This window comes from Marmota monax, unplaced genomic scaffold (genome assembly GCF_021218885.2).
Source record: "Marmota monax isolate L192 unplaced genomic scaffold, Marmota_monax_Labrador192_F-V1.1 WCK01_AAM20220418_F8-fsc00041, whole genome shotgun sequence".
In the NCBI taxonomy this organism is placed as follows: Eukaryota; Metazoa; Chordata; class Mammalia; order Rodentia; family Sciuridae; genus Marmota; species Marmota monax.
The window spans coordinates 10831946-10856838 of record NW_026695238.1 but is presented as its reverse complement, the minus strand read 5'-3'; the positions used below and the strand labels follow the sequence as shown (position 1 = coordinate 10856838).

At 32.0% G+C, this 24893-nt stretch overlaps 1 protein-coding gene across 6 annotated transcripts in view; it reads right to left on the bottom strand.

Moving 5' to 3' along the window:
- Agfg1 (ArfGAP with FG repeats 1) overlaps positions 1–24893 on the bottom strand; it is a 55987-nt gene that overhangs the window by 7024 nt on the left and 24070 nt on the right. For 2 of the 6 annotated variants that reach the window (XM_058577563.1, XM_046439655.2), the window contains exons 3-11: positions 18517–18632; positions 14690–14852; positions 13689–13842; positions 9285–9404; positions 8543–8614; positions 6978–7187; positions 5642–5822; positions 3070–3149; positions 2763–2855 (exon numbers count right to left, since the gene is read on the bottom strand). In XM_058577563.1, the coding sequence (XP_058433546.1) occupies positions 2763–2855; positions 3070–3149; positions 5642–5822; positions 6978–7187; positions 8543–8614; positions 9285–9404; positions 13689–13842; positions 14690–14852; positions 18517–18632 (1189 nt within the window). The remainder of the gene's footprint in view (positions 1–2762; positions 2856–3069; positions 3150–5641; positions 5823–6977; positions 7188–8542; positions 8615–9284; positions 9405–13688; positions 13843–14689; positions 14853–18516; positions 18633–24893) is intronic. The other 4 variants (XM_058577564.1, XM_046439656.2, XM_058577565.1 and 1 more) reach the window with 2 other exon arrangements.

Genomic DNA, 24893 nt, shown 5'->3' with positions numbered 1-24893 from the left:
AAGTACCAACTGCAAATTATTAAATGTTCGAGATGTCCAAATATTAAGAGCAATTTGAGGAACATGGTGAGTATATCAGCTCCTCTATTACAAAAATGTCTTACACAACCTAATGGAACTCTCTACTTAGGTTTTCTTTCATTTTTCTTCAATTACCCCCATTCCTTTTTTTTTTTTTTTTAAATCTCATTTCCAGAGTGAGGTGGGCCTACTGAAACAAGTACATATGCTTATCAGTGTATGTTACAGAAATGCAAAATCTTACTGGAATGAAAAAAGTACTGGTTTACAAGTGTCCTGAATGTTAATATCAAGTTTAGCCATTACTTAATATTGAACCCTAAAGGCAAATTGGTTTCTACCTAGGTAATAAAATAAGGCTGTGGTGTCTGGATACTACCTATGGAATCTTTCAGCTCTACATTTCTATAAGTTTATCTCCCTGGAAAGAAAAAAATTCTTTAAAACAGAAAATAAAGTTCATTTTTTCAAAAGGACTTCTGAAAAAAAGGGCATAGTATAAGTGAGAGAAGTTGTAAGAGAACTGCCTAATAAATGACAATTATCTTAATTCTATTAATTGGATTTAAGGACTGAGGCTGGGAGAGGACTCTGCTAAATGTCACAGAATCCTAAAATTAAAAGAATACTTAAACCATGCAGGGTAATCTCCTAAAGAAGGTTCTTAAATAATATGTTAAAAGTAAAAGCTCCAAAGTCTTGAAAATCCAGGAAGTATATACTGGTAAGACTTTTCAAATTTCACATGAAACTGTTCTGAATTGTCCTTTTTCAAAAGCTATCTCAATTTTGTTGATATAAAGTAGTGAAAATTCGTAGTCATAAGGACAGTCCATCAAAGTTCTATTCATATTTTAGCTTCAATAGAAACATGCAACATTTGCTTTAATGCATTCAATAATAACCTAAAAAATATAACCAATGTGATAAATCCAAAAATGACTTATAATATAAAAATATTTTACCTCAAAATAAAAATTTATGGACATAGTATATTTACCATTCTAATAAACTATGCTCATATTAAAATTGATTTATCACCTATATATTTTATGATTTTATATCCTATGTAGAATCATAGTTTTTAAAAGACTTTCATGTTCTAAAACATAATAAGCGAAAGAGTTCTTAATTCTGAGGACAGAACTTAGAGGTACAATCAATGAAAAGAAAATACTAAAGTAAAATGCATTAAATATATAATCACACAGTGATTTACATCATTTGATTTTACACCAACACTGACAGTCAGAGAATACTGAACACATTTTTATAAATAAATACAGCAATAAGGATCAGATTATTTAGTGATTATAACCTCAGACAAGTTTTCAGTTTTCATTCCTCAGTTGCTAAAATGTGGAAATCTATAAACTCATCAATGGTACCTTGCAAACAACTTTAACAAATATTAATACATCTCCCTATCATCCTTATCCCATTCATTAATAAAATATAAAAAACATTCTTAGTATCACCTAGCAGATAAATACTAAATCAGGATTTGAACTCAAGCTGGCTATACCCATTTAATTTTTCTAAGCCTCAGTTTGCTCAATTCTTACACCAGGATTAAGACAGTTATTTGATGGGAGCTTCAACAATTAAATGAGACAATGTTTAAAAGCCTATTGTGTCACTGAAATATTTTACAAATTCCTTCCACTAATTCAAAATAATACAGCAAGAAACAGCAAGGTCATATACCAAATAAAAAAGAAATAATACAAATAGAAATTTAAAGCAATCATTGGTTAGATATACTTAACAACCAAAAGCACAATAGAAATTTTAAATAATCATTGTATTAGATTGACCTAAATTTAAAAATAAACCATTTTTAAAAAATTAAATTTTATGTGGAATTCAAAGTTATTTTAAACAACTATTATGTTAAATACCAAAAATTCATAACCAAAGATATTTATGCAAGATGAAAATAAGAAGTTATCTACTACTAGCATCACAATTCTTAATCTTACCAATGACAAAGAGATTTAATAAAAATCACTAATTTTTTATAAGATTTAATCTAATTGCAATGTTGTAAGTACCTACTTACTCTCTCAAGATTTTATATCAACATTTGCTAAAATTGGAATCAAAACTTTGGTTCTAGAACTACACAAAATCGAAGTTCACAAAGTCTTCATTTAATGGATACCGTCATACCACCTGTACTTTCTGACATTCCAAGGTGATGGCAAAGAGCTCTGATGTACAGCATAATAAGACGAAACTCAAAGAAAAACAATATGAGATAGATGTAACAAATCCCATTCATCTGATGTGGTCTCATGGGGAAAAACAAAATTCTCATAAAATGTTCTATTACGACTGAATGACTCACAGCCAGAAATTCTAAATCCAAACCAACAAATGTTACTTAGTTCAATTCCAGACCAACAAAAATTACCGGGTTTAAGCTCCTCTTTGGTCATATATTAGCTATATGACTCTAAAGAAATCTCATTCCCATTTGATCTTCCCTACCTGAAAAATGAAAGGTTTGGCCAGAAAGGGAACACTACATCTTTTTTAAGGTTCTTCTCAACTGTTAAATTCCAAAATTGTGTAAATTTCTCACTAGCTTTTGTCTTTATGGACTAACTTTTCTTTCCGGTTTAAATTCACTTTAGTAAGAGACAGGCCCCATTTTGCGATGTTATTCACAAGGTCTTTGTGATAAATTACTTCCCCAATGCTTACTGTTTCATACTCGAGTCTTTTTTTCCCCTTACCTGTTGCTCCTCTGGCATTTGTCTGAAATGGATTTGTAGAAGATGCCACAGAAGGACCAGCAGCAGCAACAAATGGATTTGTGGAAGGCGTAGCTTTAAAAAATTATAAAATATACTATAAAATCCTAATTTATTTTGTATTCAATATTTTAAATATTTATTCACTATATTTATAAAGACAGAAAACATAAGCTTTGTGATAATAAATCATTGCTTTGAGTGCCCCTTGGTACCCTTAAGAAAATGCTACACAATACATACTTAGGTTCTTTATAAAAACCAATCAATATATATCAGGAGTACATACCTCCAAATGGAGCAGGCACACTAGAAGAAGCAGGTTGGGTCTGTGCAGAAGCACCCACTGGCACTGTTCCAAAAACATTGCTGAAAACAAAAAGCAAAAGTAATGTGCCTGCAGGGTAGCCATAGAATATGGAAACAGATAACACTGAACATATCATGATATAGCAATTCTGAAACTTTTTGAGTCTCTCTCAAAATGTATTTACACTTTAAAATACATTATTATCCAAATAATCGACAAATATTTTATGTATATTACATTCATCAGTTTGTATCATAGAGAAAATAAACTTGAGAACTTTAGAAAAATATTCCTCAGGTTTAAAAATAATTTAAGCTATAACACAAATAATACTTTTGTAATAACTATTTTTAAAATAAAATGAACTTAATGAGAAGGTAGATTGTTTTATATTTCTGAATATCCCTTTAATGGTTGGCTTAATAGAGGACCAATATATTTTAAGAGCTTTAGTAGATAATTGTGGAAATCATATAGAAAACAACAGTGATAGTTTCTTAAAGATTAACTGAAATATGGAATTTGAAACCATATCAATGAACTTTCTACACTCCATTAAACTAAAGTTCACTGGTCTATCCTGTACTTTAAATGAATCTTTTACCAATTTTATATCATATATTGGTCATTTGAAAAACACTTGTTTTGGCCAGTCACAGTGCTGCATGCCTATAATCCCAGGAGCTTGGGAGGCTGAGGCAGGACGATCGAAAGTTCAAAGCCAGCCTCAGCAACAGTGAAGCGCTAAGCAACTCAGTGAGACCCTGTCTCTAAAGGAAATACAAAATAGGGCTAGGGGTATGGCTCAGTGGTTGAGTGCCCCTAAGTTCAACCCCTAGTACCAAAACAAGAGGAAAAAAAAGAAAGAAAGAAAAATATTGTTTTATCAGCTTATGACAACCTTCCAAATGTTGTCATATTTCTTCATACAAAATTTAAAAATCACATCAATATGGCTAACCATAACATCCAACAATTAATGAGAAGCTGTCAAGCTCGTGATAGTATATTAATTTTCCAAAGTCTTCTGATATTTGTGGAAAACATCAATTTCATCAGTGATTTTTTTTAGTGACAAACCCATTTTTTGGAATATGTCTGAAAAATACTCAAATCTGAATAGTAATGGTTAGTCTCTGAGTCAAAGAAAAATGGTGTTCTATAAAATAAGAGGCTACTTCTTTCCACAACTCAACCAACTCTACAAGTAATTTCTTGTTAATTGACAACTTTTTTTTTAAATTGTTAATTTGTTGTTAATTGACAACTACATGCACCAGAATCACTTCATGTATACCTTATTTAACATAGAAAAATCAGTAAGACATATTAAGGATAAAGATTTAATAACATTTAAAATGTTACCGCTTCATCAAGAATACTGATAAGAAAAAACTGATTAGGAATATTCACAAGTAAAACAATGTGTGGTGCTGAGAAACACAGAGACTACTGAATGACCACTATCTTAGTTTATGTTAAGACACCTACAGTTTCACTTGCCATTCCTTACTCCATCAATACAAATGTCAATTGGCAAAAAAGAAAACAAACTTTCAGAATTATTGTAGAAAGTTTTTTAACCTCAGTTTCCTCTGTAATAATTTTAGGTACCCCAAATATTCTATGGACTACCCTTTGTGCACCACCAATATACAGCAATATAATATTAATAAACCATTTGTACTGTATAACTCATCTAAGTTTCCTGAGTTTATGGTCACCTAGTTATAGTTCATTATTAATATCTAATATGGACAATCTTAATACATATCCTAAATTTTTTTCCCATTTGGTGCATAAAAAATTCATTATCAAACAGTTCAAGGAGGTAGTGTTAGAATTCTGCAATTTCTCTCTAGAAAGACTGTGAAAGGATAATAAGAGAAAAAAGCAGGTAACAATCCACAGGCATGGGAAGTAGAGATGATTAAAATTGTACAGGCAATTCTCTGGGGGTCTGTTTTCTTGACCCTAAAATGAACAGTTTTTAAAAATCTAATATTTTAAAATGAGTTAAACTTTCTACTATAAAGAATTTCTGTATATCAAACACACATAAAATTGGTAGATCTTTGAATTTATAAATACCAATATGACAATAAAATGTAATGCAAACTGTTCACACCAAAACACAAATTGATGTTGTGTTTTGGTGTGAATAGTTCTAAAAATTAAAACTACAATATAGTACTTTCACTGTTTAGTCTCTGATTAAAAACTGAACCTTATGAGTATGTAATTTGACTGCTAAATGGATTATATGATGAGTATAATCTGTATGTAACCATCCATTTAAAGATGTGTACTCTCCGAATTACATTTTAGCACTCAAGGATGAAAAGGAACAAAACTTCTGGTTCAATGAAGGAGAAAATTATGAAAATTACTCAAGGATTATATTCTAATTAACAAATTAAACAACTGCCTCAGATTTAAAAACTATTCAATCATTTTTATATGATACCCTCAGTTATTACTGAACTATATTATTCATAGTTGAAAAAAATTAAAAGATAAAACACAAAGCAAAAATATTAAGACAAAATACCTGCTAGCATTACTTGTGGAAGTATATGCATTACTGGAAGTGGCAGCAGAACTAAAAACACTGTCTAATTCTGCCAGGGCTGCATACTTGTCTGACGATGCACTTGAATGACTGGGAACTGAAACCACAGAACCAACAGGAGCTTTACCTGTGGTCCCAAAACCACTCCCTTGATCACCACCTGAGAATGAACAAAAAAAACACCACACTTTAAAATTATACTTTTACCTTATCAACTACATTTGCAGTGAAAAACTAATAAATTTAAAACTAACATGGTACTAAAACAATTAAATAAATAAATAAAATATATGAACAGGATTCTGGGGTCTTTCAGTCTAGTACCTACTCCACACAACGTTGGACCAGATTAGTTGTTATACATACCACTATAGACAGAATGCTATTTTTCTCTAGCATTATATGTCTATATTATGCATAGAAAAGAAATTCTCAAGGAAATCCAGGACAGGTGGATCTCATTCAAGTGAATATATAAATTCATAAAGTGCTAGACCTGTGGTGGACAACCTATTACTAGTTATCATTTTCCCAAGGTTTTCCATGTTTAAAAAAAAAAAAGTAGGAAGCATTTATTAAGCACTTATTATGTGCTGGGTACTGCTCTGAATAACTTACATGCAGTAATACACAGAACACAATCTCATGAGTTTAATGCTATTATCACTCTCACCTTGGAGATGAGAAAAAAAAAAAAGAGAGAGAGAGACCCAGAGATCAGAATGTGGAAACCAGTCTAGTTCCAGACTCCTACTGTTCGCCATTGCACTACGTACTTTTAGATGTAAAATAATGACCTTAAGATGAAAACATGGAATGGAAATATGTTGCTTTTTATATAGATTTTTAAAATACCAAATAATAGCAGGAAATAGTTCAAAATACAGAAACCACCAAATAACCCTTTAGGCAGCTCTCTTAGTAAAATTTATTGGCTCCTTATTGCCACAGAGTAATAAAGCTTGCTTTCTAGGATAAAATAAAAATTTTCAATTATTTTCTTTTAAAAGTGTAAGTTCATAAATTAATTTCTAAGCCTTCAATTTTGTAGTTGATAATTCAGATCCAAAACCTCAAAGTGAAAATTCCGTTCAAAATAGTGTGGACAATATATCTATACAAATGGGAAAAATATTTTAATAAATATAACCAAATTTTGAGTACTGTTTGATATACAAATTTGTGTTTATTTTGTTTAAAGCTTGATACCTAGGGGTTGGAAATGCAGCTCAGGGTAGAATGCTTGCCTAGCATACCCAAGGCCGTGGATTCAATCCCCAGCACCACCACAAAAAAAAAAAAAAAGGCTCGGTACCTTGCCCAGCACTGAAGATATTATCTAAATTAGCAAGTGCTGCATATTTGTCTGCTGTCTGTAAACCAGCTTTGTTTGCTGAAACTTTACTAATAGCTGATGCTGTCTGATGACTCTGGGAAGCATTGAAGGTTCCAAAATCAGCACTGGAGGATTTGGGGAAGTTATCAAAATGAGCAAAATTAGCATTTACTGATCCAGCACTTCCACCTGTAACAAAATAAACAGAATACTTGAAATTTCTACACTTTTTCCCCAGTACTCTTTGGTAGATAATTTGATCATTTCTTCCTAAATTATCTTATAAAGATTATACAGGACATTCTTATAACAAGGTACATGATATTATGATCCCATACATTCTTGAAATCATGTATATAATCATGTATGACCTTATAATCATGTACATTCTTAAAATCAGTGGCTGGTGAATCATCTTAATCATCTACATGTGCCTTTTTATAATTTATGCAACTAGAATCCAAAGGACCTGGAGGGAAGACTATTGGGGTGGGGTGGGGGGCTAGGGTTAACTGGTTAAAACTCAGTTACTTCACTGAACATCCAGCTATATGCCATGATCTTTGACTAGTTCTCCTTCAACAGACTATACCAACAAGATGCAAAATATCTTACTTGGAGGGTTCAAGCTTTTGAAGCTCTATGGCAACACAGTTTAAACAAATCCCAGGGATAGAAGCTAACAATATTTAAATCTATTATTTTGATCAAGAACTTTTTAAAAAGACAGCCACTGATCTTTACATTTAATTTCATTTTAAGAGCTATTATTTAATTTTACATAGTAATTTAATGTGCATTCAATATCATGATGCTCACAGTAAACCCATATAGTTATACATAATAATTATACTGTACTTTTTGATAGAAAAAATGTTTTAATCAACACAAGTTTACACATTGACATAGCTAAACTAGAATGCCTCTATTTTAGAACTTTCCTCAAGTACTGACAAAATAGTCAGTATATTTCATACCATGCTTTTGATCCTATGCTTTTGATATATCGTTCTTCATTCCTAAACTATACTTTCCGTAATCAAAATGGCATATACATATGGTTATGTATTAAGGTGACAGCCAAGTACACTTAGAGATACTTTTAAAACAGACTGAAGGTGCTTCTATGTGAAAACCATGAACACTTTCATTAGTCAGTTCTTTAGACATTCTAAAACAAATAATATACTAATAAAAAATTTTCAGAAATTAAACTGTGGTTGTTATAATTGAAGCTAACAAAAGTGTGCTTTATTTAAAAGATAGTGAGCTGTTACAAGGAAATGGCAAAACAAATGCTAAACTTCTAAAACTTTTATGAAAAATTTTATTTCAAAACTACCAATTAAGTTTGATTAAATATAGCTGTGTAAAAAAAACTGAGCTCAATAGTAGAGGAGAGTAAAAGTATAAATTTATAAAGGATTAGAATTACAAAATGATTAATAATCTATATTTGAAAACACCCATGAGATATAGCACAAAACATACAAATTAGTTAAAAAAAAAAAAAAAAAAGAAGCCTACTGGACAACAGAACTTACTGTGGGTAGCCTGGAGAGGAAAAGCTGAAGTAAATTCACCAAAACTGCAGCTAGATGAAAGCATTCTAAATGCTGGACAGCCAGAAATTATATAAATGATGACAGTTAAAGAAAAAAAAAAGAAAATTGAAAGAAAAGGCTTTAAGACAATACATACAGATTAAAAAGTTGAAAGAAAAGCAATCAACCAAATATCTAAACAATGATTTAATGACTGCAAATGGTACAGTTTATGGGAGAATATTAAATGTTTAAAGACCAATTCCTGCACAGAAAACAATTTCTATGTTTGATTAAAGTGATTATTATTAATCTATAATAACTAACATTTAGAATTTTTTCTCAAGCTTGTTGCTCTTGAAGTTACTTCCACTTTTAGTTCTATGGAAGCAATTAGCTTCCCTTATTCAGACATAAAATGATGGCCTAAATCAATGTGCTCCATGAACCTAAAACACTTTAATGTCCCTTTGCATGGGAAATTTAAGCAAGATTCATGTGCAGGAAAAGGAAGAGAATGAATGCAGTGAATTAGACAATATACTAAAAGAGTTCAGAAAAGCAAAAAGAACAGAAAAAATAAAAGATTGCAGATTTCCCCAGAGCTTTGTAAGACAGAACTACTTTAAAGTCAGGTAATCAATAGAATTTAATTTTTAAAACTATACCTACAGAGTTTTATTGTTGTTGTGGTGGTGGTTTTTAAAGTAAACATTTAAGCATAATTCTGGAGAAGCTCTACCTGTAGTTTGGGGTTGGAAAGGAGAGTGACTTGCTGTGGGGAAACCTCCAAAATTACTCGAACCACTAGACTGTCCAAATGTATCAAAGTTTGCAAAATCTGCATTTGCAGAATTCTGAGCTGTAAATGGCAAGGAACAACATACGTTAATGAATATGAAAAGTACAAATGAAAATTCATGACAAATGAATTTAAGAATTTTATGAAAAGTGTCAAGGCATCAAAACTCACATTAAAGAGAATTCATTTAGAAATCAGACTTACAAGAATTTAACCTAAGAAAATTCAGTCCTACAAGAATTTAACCCAAATATAACTATTTACTAACGGGTATCCAGAAATTTCCAAAAATATTGTGTGAAAAGATAATCTGTACACAATACCCTTTGAATAGCCTCAGGAACAGTGCTAAAAAGTGAATCTATTAACAAAGGAAAATGAATTCAGAACATTAAATATATGAGTTACAGAAAAACAAACAAGAATGTGGGGAACATTTTGGAAATTTCACTGATTTAAAGAGATAATAATAACTTATGTGAATCTGAAGAATAATCTAAATATCTAAAATAATGATACAGATAGTTTAATTACATTAGTAAAATATTCTTTTGGAGTTCCTTTAAAGTTTTCAATTATGTGGTACCAAGGGCATAGGAATATGAAAAGAATTTTTTGAATGTATAAGAACATGACCACCAAATAAAAAGAATATATTCACACTATATCAGAAGGCTGCTATTTCAAATTCATGTGATAATTTAAGAAACAAAGTTATATAGGAATTCTAACTGTACATCACATTCAGTAAAAAAAAAAAAAGAAAAGAAAATCAAGATGCATTTCTCAACTTAGATGGTCCTCGACACAGGAGAAAATGTCCAGACTTTTCTAAATCTAAATATGTAAATAAACAATTCGAAAGTTTTTTTTTCTTTTTTTTTTGAAAGGCCAAAAGAGATGCTGAGTAAGAATTTTCTAAGAAGATATGATGCGAATAAGAAACGCCTGGGACATAGGAAAGGGAATGCTCAGTGGCAAGAATGAAAAGCATGTCTGAAGGATGGAAAAAGGATAAACATCATTAGTACAGTAAAAGGTTACAGGCAATTCAACTTTTAGAAAATTTCTGTAAAGAAATAACCTTGCAAGTGAGTATAGCTGTATCTAAAAGCTCCACGAATTATGTTTTCAATAATAATAAAAAAATCAGAAACTCAAATGACCACCAAAAAGGGATCACCTAAATATATTATGAAACATCATAAGGCAGACTATAATGCAGCCATTAAAACTCATATAAAAAATATTTAATCCTGAACAAAAATGTTTATATGAAGGAAAATAAATTAATAAATTCCAGACCTTTTTAACTGCCAATTTTGTTCAACTAAACATGGTATTATATTCATAATAAATATTTGTATTTTAATTAACCCTAAGCAGTGGGATTTCAGATCAATATCATTTTCTTCTTTTATGTATGCCTGAGTTTGTAGAGCTTTTACATGTATTCTACTGTAAACAAACCAAAAAAGTTACTAAAAAAAAAAAAACTTCTTCCACCAACAAAGCAACTTACTACACATATTTCTTCCTATTCTAGGAAGAAAATCCAAAAAGCTTAATAGTATTTTGTTTTGTATATGTCTGCATGGGTATAAAGTAGGGGGAAAAAAATGTACCTAACCTTATACCAGATACCTGTACCATCTCTTCTGCTGTTCTGAAATACACTTACATTTCTCAACTTAGTGAGACCCTGTCTCAAAACAAAAATGTTTTAAAAGGCTGAGGATATGTCAGTGGTTAAGCACCCCAGGGTGCTTTGAACTCCTGGGTTCAATCCCTGGTACAAAAAAAAAAAGAGGGCATTTCACACAGAACAAACAAAACCAGACTTCTTGATCCTCTTCATCTAATACCCCTCTGTCCATGTTTCCATGTAGTGATAGATTAGAATATTCCTTTTTTAAAAAAGATACCACAGTTCCACACAGCATTACATGACTCATTTGTGTCATCTGAGGGATCCATAACATATGATAAAACTACAGTTCAGATTTTGTGATACAATGTTTATAACCAAGCAAAATACTCCATACATGAATTATGTTTCTAACTTCCTATTTCTGTAGAAGATGACTCTTTGAACACAATAAGGACCCCACATATTCATATACACCACCTCAGCCAGAATGTTCTTTTGAAGGTATAGATTTCTAGCTTTTAAGCCACTTCAATTATCTACAACAAAACAAGTTTCCTAACAAACGATGCTAACCAGATTGGCACATCTGAATAATTATCACTTGTCATTAAATACCATCAAACTCTTCAGGGTAAATTCTTCATTTTTTTTAAATCAGAACTTCAGAGTGAGAACTCATCCATCAATGACTTATTTGTGAACTACACATGAAAAAATAAAATTACACAGTGCTTTCAATGGTTCTAGAAAAAGATTCATCAGTGGAATCATGACATTGATTCACATATAAAAATTATTCCAAGGCAAAATGTCAACATGATATCAAATATACTGAAGGGAAAACTGAGTAATTTTGTAGAACCTTCTTTAAAAAGGCATTTTCCTGGTATCAAATATAAGTAGAATGAAGCAGGGTATGTGTGTGTGGGGGGGGGGGGGAGATTTGAGTAGGCATTTTTGATAAGTAAGAACTTTAGTCTGAAAAAGGACTACTTCTTTAAGCAACACATCCCAGCTACTTGGTTACTGAAGTATTTCCTCATATTCATCTATCATTTCCACCATATATAAGAAAGAAAGAAAGAATAATTAAAAACCTATCACCATCTATGGATCTTGTAAAAATAGGTTTCTTTCTTCTTTAATTTCATATTCTACAACTATTTCTATTTTTTTCAAAGAACATTTTAAGGGAGTTATTAAAGTATGAGTACAGTTATGGTACAAATTAGTCTGTAGAGATAACAAACAAACAAACAAATAAAAAAAGTGTAACAATAATCCCTGATCTGTAAATGCTCAAAATGCATAAAAAAGGAAACATGAAATAAACTGAAATATTTTTACTATGCTCATAAAATTATGAAATATATATTTTAGAAAAATTAAGTCTTAAATTTTTCTTATCTATAGTTATAGAAATCAGCTTTTGGCAGTAACTTACCCACACATTTGAAAATAATATAAAGCAAAGTTTTGAATTAGTAAATAAAACCATTAAATGGCTAAATTAATTCCTAAATTAGTATTTAGTACATTTGAATTGATGCTTCTTTAATCATTCATAAATGGAGATGGGTATATCTTCTGTAATACACTTCAATGCTTACTAGCATCCAAAATAGATTCCATGTATATTTTCAATAGAAATGTAATGTTTCTAATATAAATCCAATACAATAAATAATGAATAGATAAATTTAGGCTTATCATTATTTGGCATAATTGACCCAAGTATTAATGAGCAGTTAATAGTATAAAAAAAGAGACTGCAAAATTATGTGCCTCTTAAATTCCAAATAGTCAGTCCCCTAGTTATTCCTCCCATAAAGAATCTGGAACTCCCTAGCAACCCAACACACACACACACCTGTAACTGACCAATCTCTAGATCCAACTACAACCTACAAGAAATATATAGAAAAAAGTAGCTTGTTTAACAGCTCCACAATGGTACAATCAACAAATTTAGACCACGGCAAACTCTACAGGACAAATAAGCTCCTATCTTTTAACAATTTATATAAGAGGAAAAAATGATGGAAAAAGAACCTATAGATTAAAATACCTAAGAGACTTACTTCACAACTACAATGTCTACACCTTATTTGAAACCTTATTCAAACAAATTTTAGGTACATATTTATATGATCACATGTGTGTATATATGCATGTGTGTCAGAGTATATACGTGTGTGTATGTATATATATATATATATATATATACACACACACACTCATAATACACAAAAAATTAGAACTGAAATAAAAATTTGAATGAATTATTACTATTATTATTTAAACAATTTATAACCATATTGAGGTTTAACAAATAAAAGTCCTGTTTAACAGACATAAAATACTTAATCTCTTTTGTGTTTAAAAGTACCACTGTTACATAGTTATATATATTTAAGGGTAATCAAATACCCTCAACTAAACTGATGCTTAATGAAGAATGAATGCTGAGGCACGTACAGTGGTGCACACTTGTAATGTGAGCAGCTTGGGAGGCTGAGGCAGGAGGATGGAAAGTTCAAAGCCAGTCTCAGCAAAAGAGAGGTGCTAAGCAACTCAGTGAGACCCTGTCTCTAAATGAAATATAAAATAGGGCTGGGGAAGTTGCTCAGTGATTGAATGTTTCTTGGTGTTCTATACATATACCATCCAAAAGCTATTGAAAAAAGACATACCTGCATGACTGTTGAAATGTGCAAAGTTAGCAAAATTGGCTGTGGCTGTTGACTGAGGAGCTGGAGCAGCAAAAATGTCTGAGCCAAGATCACTCAAAAGATCAAACTGCTTCTTTTCTTGCTGTTGTCCTTGAGAGCGACCAACAACTGGGGACTAAAAACCACATGTCAACTATAAACATTTTTCAGTAAGAGCTGCTGAATTTTTATACAAAACTATCTCTAATTCATGAAGTACTTATATGCAGGAAGAGTTACAGTATACTGACTTAATTCCTTTGTTCATATTTTTCACCCACACCTTTTGTGAAAACAAAGCAATTTATCCAAAAGCCCTAGAATGCACTATAAAAATGGTAGAATGTAATCTACAGTACTATACTTCAGAACCGCTGTATAGGATTAAAGTTGCAATGCCACGCAGAACAAGATCTGTCACAACTCCATCTAGTACAACAAAGTACTAACCTCAGAAATCAATTTATGAAGACTGTACTCTTCATATTTTCAGAATAAGTTATAAGGGAAAGCCATCCGAGTTTCAATGATAAACATGCCACACAATCACACATTTGGGAAAATCTTATTATATCCCGTTAAAGTACATCACAGAAGCTATCCTGCTCTGTCACTACAGATTCAGGTTTTACTAATTGTTTATCAAGACAGATAGCTTTAGCAACTTTCCTGTACACCTCCATAAACTGTAGAGAAGTTAAAGCAATCAAAAACAGAACAAAACCACATTCCTATCACTTACCCAATAATCAATTAATGTATTACAAACCATGAGGACATATGTTATATTGCTGTCTTAGATTCTCAAATTAAAAAAAAAAAAAATTCTCAAATTCTTGGGCTAGGGATATGGCTCAGTGGTAAAAGTGGTTGTCCAACACAACAACAAGACAGACACACACACACACACCCCCTCTCAAATTCTTGATATTCAATTCTCCTTAAGTGGAAGTCCTTACAAAGACTTTTAAAAGACTACTCACCTGAGTAGGTGTGCCCTTATTTAAGTGCAGTGCTGGTGCAGAATCTCCTAAAAGAGATTTCAGTGGTTTGACCTCAGGTGTGCTGCTTGTGCTACTGGCAGAGGAACCTGAAATAGATGCATGAACTGATGCCACCACTTTGGCTTGTTCTGGTGGGACATACCTAAAACGTGAAAATTAGAATAGGTAGTTAATTTTTAAAGCATAGGAATCCTACACTAAAAGATAAGCTCAATTCTAATTTTGTACAAAACTGTTTCCACATTAATCTTATCTGAAAAATCTCACTTAAAATTGATAGCTTAAGACTACACTTAATTGGAACACCAGAGAATGTAATAGATGAACCAAAAAACTTTTTTCAATTATTTACCAATGGCTTTTATAAAAAATTATATATTTATTATTTTTATAAATACAATATACCAACTGTTTTTTAAAACAGAAGATGAATAGTTAATACTGTAATTTTCTGTTATGTTATACATGTATCAGTAGCTTATTATTTTTATTGCAATATAATTTGATTATTTAGCTCTTTTTAATTTACTTATATTGGTGCATAATTATAAATAGTGAAATTCATTAAATCATATTTGTACAGGCATATAATTTCATAAATTTCATTCCCCTGTACCTTCCCTTTCCATCTTTTCCTCCCTCTCCCTGATCCACTTGCTCTACTCTACTGACCTTTTATTATTATTACTGTAATTAGTGCATTATCAGTGTGTGTGTATATATATACACACATACACCACATATACATACATACACACATATACACACATACATACATACATGTGTATGAGAATTCATTGTAGTATATTTTTACACAGACATAGAATTTACTTTAATTTTTAAAAACAAAAATATATTAAGATCATAAACATTTGGAGATGTAAAAGAAGGTAAAGAAACATTTATTATATTACAGTTAATAGTCTTAAAATATAAGGAATTATTATAAATCTATAATAAGATCATTTAAATTCATTTTGAAATGGACCAAACCAATTCACAAAAGGAGACACAGATATGAAAACTTATAAAGGAAAAAAAATGTACAATTAAGCTATCTCTCATCCACATGTGAACTTCATGCTGTCTACTGAAACACATTCATACATATGCTCTGTGCCCAAGAAGTACCCATTCCAGAAATTTATCCTTAGCAATCAACTTGGTAAGTGCATATTGGTACATGAACATGCATGTTACCACAGCAATTTAAATAATTTTTTTAAAAATTGGAGACAAACTGTACATCCATCACGAAAAAAAAAATACTTAAAGGGATTATGCTAAAATTTATAATAATATTATGGAGCTACTCTGCTTGACATGGAAAGATTCCCATAAGATGTCATAAGTGTTTCAGGTTTGACCCCATCATGGCAGGATTCATGGGAGGAGGGCAATGAAGGAAAGAAAAAAGCAGTAAGGATAAAATGCCCCAAAGTTGGCAATGCTAATCTCTAGACATAGCATTATTGAAATCTTCTGTTCTCTGTAATTATAGGTCTACCCTACTCTCCATCCCATCCCCCATAATAAACAGTTGAACAAGTAAGAACATAGTATTGTTAAGAGCACCTATTCCAGTGACAAGATCCCAGCTTCACCACTTAATGGCTGTGAAAACTCGGGGCAAACTTCAACCCTGTTCTTTCATTTTCATCTATAAAATGGAGATAGAGTTGCTGTGGGGTTTAAATGAGTTACCATTTGTAGAACACACAGAACAGTTCTTAGTACATTAACTATAGGGAGTGCTAGTTATTACCGAACACATAATAATCATGAGCAATTGCTTTTTTAAATAAATGGTAGAAATGACAAGAGATGTAAGAATGAATACAAAGAAGCTATGCTTTCCTGTAATTGGGCATTCCACTGACAACATAAATTCTTGAGTACAGCCAAACCAGATAAGAGTTTATAGCACAAAAAAACCACTTAAAGTAAAGGGACTAATCTTGCAGAAGATTGAGGAGTGATTCTCAAAAGATCATGAATAACAACAGCATCACTGTTATAAGTGCAGCTTTCTATATTAAGGAGTCTTAGCGAGACTGTATTTGGATAGTGCTCATACCACATTTACCAAAAGAAAAAAAAAAAAAAAGCTTGCCGTTACATTAGTAATTATCACTGCAAAATTGTTGTAGATCATATGCCAATTTTTTTACAGAACAGTAGGGTGAGACCACCATTATGTGAAGCTTTTTAAAAAAATTGTGCAGATATTACTTAAAAATCATTTATCACTAAAGCTGTCATTAGTGCAAGATTAGCAGGCACAGAATACTGTGGATATACATTAATACAGTGGCCACAATTTTGCACTGAAATACAGTACATGTTAGGAGTGTGCAATCAAGAGCAGAGTTAAAAAGATATACATAGGTTCTGGCCCTTGAAAATAATGGTCACCCCTCTCCACCTACCATTTACAGTTTGTATTTGTATTACTCTTGCTATTACTATTCTGTTAGAAAACAAGGACTTATAATTACTTCAGGCTTTTTAGTTACTTAGCTTATGGTTTGAAGGAATAACTTATTATTCTTATAAATACAGGACTGTCAATCTATGGTTTTAATTCTATCAATATTATTCACATTTTCTCTTACAATTCACATGCATTTTTATCTTCATGGCTAATACTACCCTATCTAAAATCCTAACCAAACTTAGTTTCTTAGTTGTTGAAAGTAAAACTGATAAGAAAACTGAAAATTACACCAGGACTATGCAAGGAGAACACTCTTCTATAGAGTATAAAGTGTATAAGAAGTTAAGAATTAAATGGTAAAAGGACAATATCACTTTCTTTAAAAGAATTATTCATTTCACTATATTTTTATTATCACCTTTTAATACTTTTTCTTTTCTGAACTAAAATTATAGTGGTATATTTCTACCTATATTCATAACCAATGTACCTAGCACCAGTGAATATAGTCCTGGTTAATTTTGCCTTGCAAAAAGTAGTCTGTTTTAGTGATCAGTAAGAATATAAAACTGGGGCTGAGGCTGTAGCTCAGTGGCCTAGCATGAGTGAGGAATTGGGTTCGATCCTCAGCACCACATAAAAATAAACAAATAAAATAAAGGCATGCTGTCCATGTACAACTACAAAAATTAAAAAAAAAAAAAAAAGAAATATATAAATCTGACCGAGCATACAAATCAGAGCTAACGTGCTTACTGACTGAGAGTAAAGATCACTCCCCTATAAACCACAGCAAGTGTTCTCTCAGGACCAAAACAGGTTATAAATATATCATCTGTTGGGGAAAAGTGGCAGTTTACTTCCTCATTATCTATTCCCTCTATTCTTGACTCCTCTATCTTCTTAACCTCCAAAGAAGTAAAGATGCTATTCAAAACTGCTCATAGTTAATGAGTACTATACCTAGACATAAAGCTAAAAATGAGGAGCCCTAAGTGGTTGAACACTAGCTCTGTAGATATAGTCCTTGCTGTGCTGTAAGGGACACATTAGCTTTACGGATAACCTATTAAAACAATGGATTTAGTTAAGGAAGTATAAATGCTCCCTTCTTAACCAGGTAGCAAATTGACTGAGTCCTGGTAATTATAATTAAAAGGCTGCTAATAGGTATAGTGAAGTAAGATAAAGGAGTAAACATTTTTGAAAAACAAATCCAATAATAAACCAAAGGATAATGAGAACCTACTTACCTACTTAGCTACTTTGTTTTCTTCCCGTCTGCCTTCCTTCATCATAATAGACTAACCTTAACCATAATTAATAAAATTTTGTGAGGCTTTAGTGGAAATACAAACAGTTCACTCACCATCTTTTCTTTTCATATTTTTCTTGTAAAAACTCTTTCACTTTTTGTGGATCCCTGAAGTCTGGAATCGCTGAAGATCTATCATCAAATAATCCTAGCCAGATCTGTTTACAGACCTTTGGAAACAATTAAAAAACAAGTGTTAAATTCAATATCTTCACTTACTGACAAAGAAAAAATTATATTCCTTTCAGAAAGCCAACATACTTAATAATTTCAATAGTAATACATTCAATGAGGATTTTTTTATAACCACAAAGGACTGAATTTATTTTAGTATGTTGCGATACACAGTAAAATTTTAGCAGAATCATGAAAGATGGCACTTTATAAAAAAAAATGAATAGTAAACCAAGATTTGAGAGGATTAAGGGTTTGGTATTGTATTTGGTCTTGGCATGATCATAACCTATTAGCACAATCATGTAATCTATAAAATCTGTTTCCTCACCCATAAAACAAACTCAATCAGTAGCAATTTTACAGGCCCTTTAACAAGTTTAAAAATCAACCAAAAAGAAAGATTCCGGATCATAAATAATTTGCTATTAAAGTATAACAATAATAAACACAAATACAACTCTAGCTTCATATTTTATAATTGCCTCCTGTGTTTTTTTTTTATTTTTTATTTTTTGGTCTAATGGCTAAAAAAAAAAGGTCAATCTGGGATATTCAACTTATTTGAAGAAGTAGAAGAAATGAAATGATGCAGAATGGAAATAGGACACAAAGAACACAAAAAAGAACTACAAAGAAAAAAATTAAAGTAAAAACAAAATTAAAAACTGCTTACTCTCCGGGCATAGTGGCATATGCCTATAATCCCAGCAACTCAGGAAGCCGAAGCAGGAGGATCACAAGTTCAAAGCCAGCCTCAGCAACTAAGCAAGGCCCTGAGCAACTTAGTTAGACCCTGTCTCAAAATAATAAATAAAAAGGGCTAGCGGATGCGGTTCTGCCGTTAAGTACCCCTGGGTTCAATCCCCCATACAAAATAACACTGTTTACTCTTCAGTCTTGAAAGAAAAAAAAAATCAAAAAGGCAAGCTACAACAGATAAAAAGTATTTGCAAAATCTGTAAGAACTTGAATCCTGAACATATAAGAACCCCTACCACTCAACTGTAAAATACAGACCACCCAATATAGAGGGGTCAAAATATTTGAACAGTTACTTTATTGAAGATTTACACATTATAAATAAGTAGCCTAACATCACAAGTCAAGTGCAAAGTGGAAACTGAAATGACACTGAGACTCCATGATAAAGACATCCACAGACTATACCACTAGAAAAGCTAAAAATAAAGAGTGACTATACCATGTGTTGGAAAGAGTGTGGAGTAAATAGAACTTTCCAGAATGTAAAATGTTAACAAACACTTGGGGAGTTTCTCAAAAGTTAAACATATATGTAGCATACATGACCTGATCATTCTACTTCTAATTACCCAAGAAAAATGAAAGCACATGTCCACTCAGATTTGTATACAAATATTCACTACAGTTTTATTATTAACAACTCCAAAATGGAAATAACTTAACCAAATGTTCATTAAACAGATGAATGCATTAACACATTTTGGAATTGTCAAAGTAGAATATTAGTAAGCCATTAAAAGAAACAATTATTCAACAAGAAACATGAATAAACCTTAAGATAACTGTGCTGAGAAGTCAAAAATTCCTCCAAAAATGTACATACTGTATTATTCCACTCGTTTAAAATTTTAGGAAATATAAACTTCTCCATAGGCAAGAAAAACAGATGAGTAAAAATCATTACAAAGGGGTGGGCACAGAGCCTTCTTGATGAAGTGGTGGTGGGTTCAGTGTATACATGACAAAATTCATCAAATTGTATACTCATTATTTCTCAGTAAATCTGTATATAAAATAAAAGTCTACAAATGTTCCCAAAATTGTATTAGTTTAAAGAATAATCAATTTGACATTGAAAAAGGAAAACTTGACAAATACTTGGGAAATCAGAGAAGGAAAAGCATATGCTTTTCAGTCTTACCTGCTTTCACTTGACTGAGTAAGAAATAAAAAAGAGAAAGGATAGGAGAAGGACTCAAACTTCCTTTCCATCACATCCCAAGCATTATCTCAAAAATAACCATTTCTTGTGGTTCCCTTCTATGCCAGGCACAGAACAGACATTATAAAGTCATCAAGGCAGTTAACAGTTAACACATGTAAAGGCCTAGGCTAAAGCACAATTCCATTATAAAAACATTTCAGTGACAAAGCCTGAGAAGTTCAGATACCCAGGAATGGTAACAGAACTTACTGCCAAAAATGCTATATTAAATTAAAGAGACCCGGGGCTGGGGATGTAGCTCAAGCAGTAGCGCTCTCGCCTGGCATGCGTGCGGCCCGGGTTCGATCCTCAGCACCACATACAAACAAAGATGTTGTGTCCACTGAAAACTAAAAAATAAATATTAAAAAAAAAATTCTCTCTCTTTAAAAAAATAAAATAAAATAAATGAATTAAAGAGACCCCACTTATCTAGTAATTTCTCAGCCAGTTAGGACAAAAAGAACTATACATAGTACTCTCCTTAAGAAACCTAACAAATGATTCTCCCAAAATGTAATATTTTGGGATTCTGCAACTGTACATTTACAATCATAAAGGGAGGACTATAAGTTTGTCAGAAATAATAAATTCAGTGAACCAAATTGCTCATATTATATATAGGCCAGAGGTCAGCAAATTGCAACCCATGGGCTAAATGTGGCCTAAGATCTTTTGTCTGTAGACAGAATTTTATTGAAACACTCAGGTCCACATGCTTGTCTCTTGTGTGACTAACCATTTTAGTGAATGACATCAGTACTGAGTAGTTACAACAAAGACCTTACAGATAGCAGAGCATAAAATCTGATGTTTCACGGAAAAAATTTGCTAATTCTTGACACAATTGCAACTATGGACTTATTACAATACTAACCCAGCATACAGGAATAATAATAAGGGATAGGGAAAGAAATGTGGAATGAATCTAACTGAATCATGTTATATATTTACTATTTAAAATATTAAAAATAGTATTTACTAGTTTTTAAAGGATCATCACTTAAAAAGCAGCCCCTCCCACACTCCCACCAGCAGCACTACACAGGACTGCTAAAATTCAAGTTTAGAAATCCACAAAGCTGGGGCTGGGGTTGGGGCTCACCTAGTATGTGCAAGGCGCTGGGTTCGATCCTCAGCATCACATAAAAATAAATAAATAAAATAAAGGTATTGTGTCCAACTACCACTTAAAACAACTTAAAAAAAAGAAAGAAATCCACAAAGCTTAAAACACGAGAGTCTGCCATAATTTCAACAACTGGAAAGTGAGGAATAAATCTCCAGAAGGGAGATAAGAAAATAGGCACCACCAAACCTATATATCAACTGTGCCCAAATCTCTAGTTCAACATATGGATTCTACCACTTCCCCAAGGATAATATGCCATATGTTCAATTAAGGACTAAAAAATTGAGCAGAAATTTCAGCTGGCACCTAACAGGGAAGAAATCAAGAGTTTGCCAAAAAGCAAAACCAATACCAGTTGGAGAAACAATATAAAATGAGAATATTCTCATGACTTCGAAAAGAGATTTCTTAAAACAGGGCGGAGAAAGCATTAACTACAAAACTGAAAACTGATAAATTACATCTCATCAAAATAACAAACTTCTAGCCACAGGCTAGGAGAAAATATTATTAAGGATATAACTGACAAAGAATGTACAAATTCTGATATATTCATAAGATATTACTCTAATAAAAAGAAAAATAGCTATATGCATCCACACATAATACTCTCAAAAGTATTACACAAAAATGCACATTCTTCACTATTTTATTTTTATGAATACAAATAAAAAAAATGGTATCTCTTGAGAAGGGAAGAACAGGAAGGGGTATCAGAGAATGATATCTGTGTTCTATATCATTCATTACCGAGGTTTTTGGGTTGCCAAACTGGAAATAATTAATAGAACTCATCCAGGAACTGGAGGTATAACTCACTGATAAAAGCACTTGGCACTGCAAGAAACAAAACAAACAAAAGAAACTTTTCCAAGAGTACAATGAAGATTCTTGAATTGAGCTGTACTCAAATTCAAGCATACTCAAAAATACTCAACTAATATTATACTCTAATTAATGACACAAATGCCAAAGATTTTAGTAGCGATGTAAAGTAGTACTTGAAACTTACTTTGGACTGATAAACAGATAATAAAAACAGCCACTAAAAGAAATATATCACAATGTTTATTATACTTGTATAATTTTTCAATTTTACATGTGTTTGGGCTGAAGGGAAAACTGACAGATCTGGCCACTATGCTGTGGATTCCAGCAACCCCTGCCCAGGACCAGGATCCTGCTGTGGCTATACATTACAGAGATTCTATAGCACAGCAGGTAGCCTAACCAGGCTTCCTGCACAAAGCTGCTGCTAGCACTACCATGCTCACCTGCAGTAAGACCTGTGGCACTATGCTGCTATCTGTCAAATGGTACAACCAGAAGTCATCATTTCACACTAGAAGACAGCTGTTCACAGCCATGGAACCCTTGGAAAGATCAGACTACGAGATTATCCTTGGGGAAGTGGTAGAATCCACAGTTCTATAGAAAACTGACAAAAATATTCAAATATCCAAAAAGTTCCTGGGGATGCAACCTTTGAATACTTGTACCCAAAGTTAATCTTGCCACGCAGAAGGGCTTCAAGTTTAAGAAACAGAACTAAGAAACTCAATGCCATCAATCTGAAATTCTATGTGCCTAGAGCCTATTTTTAATTTCTTCTTACCAGTTCATAAAGCATCCAAAACCAGATGACATTCTGTCTTGCCAAGAGAGAGACAAGACTTCTTTATTCTGAAGAAAGAACCAAGCATCAGTTTTTAGGAACCTGATGCTAGAGCAATGGAAAAGACACAGGGGGACTACTATAATTCAGATATACCAGGCACACCTATGCCACTTGAGTTGCCTAACAAGGCATTGAAAGTTATTTGAGCCAATGTTTCAGGATCTTAACAGGCAGGACCTTCCAGTTTACATGGTAAGTATCTAGTCCCACAGTAGCCAACTGGTTGAAGACCCCCTACTCTCAACACAAACTCCTGCATGGCTCTATCCCTCAGATCACATAAAAAGTTGCACAGTTCTAGCTGATCTTTGCAGGTCTAATTGTGAATTAGCTAGCATCCTGGCTTTTTAAACAATACAGAGTTTTAAACCTATATTAAGCATTCATAATATGCAAGCGTTACTTGAATTCTGATTCAAACAAAGTGTTAAGGGGAAAAAAAGAAATGTAGGAAATAAGAAGAAATTTGAACCGTACCCTAGAGTACTAAATTATTGTTGATTTTTATAGGCATGAAAATAGTATTATTCTTATACTTCTTTAAGCCCTTGTTTTGTTTTGTTGAGAAAGCATAGGTCCATGAATTTCCAGATGAACCTGTAGGTCTTGGATTTGTTTCAAAATAATAAAGAAATAGGCCAGGAATTCATAGACGTATATTATATTACTTTCTATTTGCATAGATATAAGAATATCTACATAATGAAAGGGAAGCTGAAAGATTATAAGAAGCTAGAATGGTCAAGGCAAATAGCTAAAAGGAAATAAATACTGTGACCTAAGATATCAATGTTAACAAAATGTTTAAGTAAACTCTGCACAGCTACATACTAACATCTAAGCTGCTTCTATAACACTTCTGAGTTTTCAGTCAACATTCAAAAAGATCTACATTAAAAATTTATAAAAAAGAAAATATTTCCCACATATTTGTTAATATCATACTTACTAAAATTCAGCAAAAATTACTCTCTACACTAAACTTCAGTTCAAAGCATATTTTTGTATGATCCTTTATTTTCTAAACTTACAAACCAACAGAAAAATACCTACACATAAAATCACCATCATATATCTACACTAATTTTCAAATGTTTTCACAAATACTATATTTCAATTCAAACCTCATGAAATAAACAAAGCAGAGCTTCTCATGGATTACAAAGGAAAATGAGGCTTAGGATTTTACCCATTAAGTTAACTGTACTAAAACTATATCACAGATTTTTTTCAGTCCTAAAGTTTAATTAGTTACCAAACTAAAGTTTTTTTTAATGATCATATCCATAGCAATCAGTACCATATCCATAGCAATTACTTAGGGTACAGGTTAAAAATGCAGACAAACACTCCTGTGCCTCATGCCCACATCTAGGATCAAAATCTCTTAAGGAGTAGAGTCCATGAATTTTTGCCAGAAAAAAACACACAAACAAAATTCCACAATTCTAATGATTTATGTGAAGTTTGAAATTTAT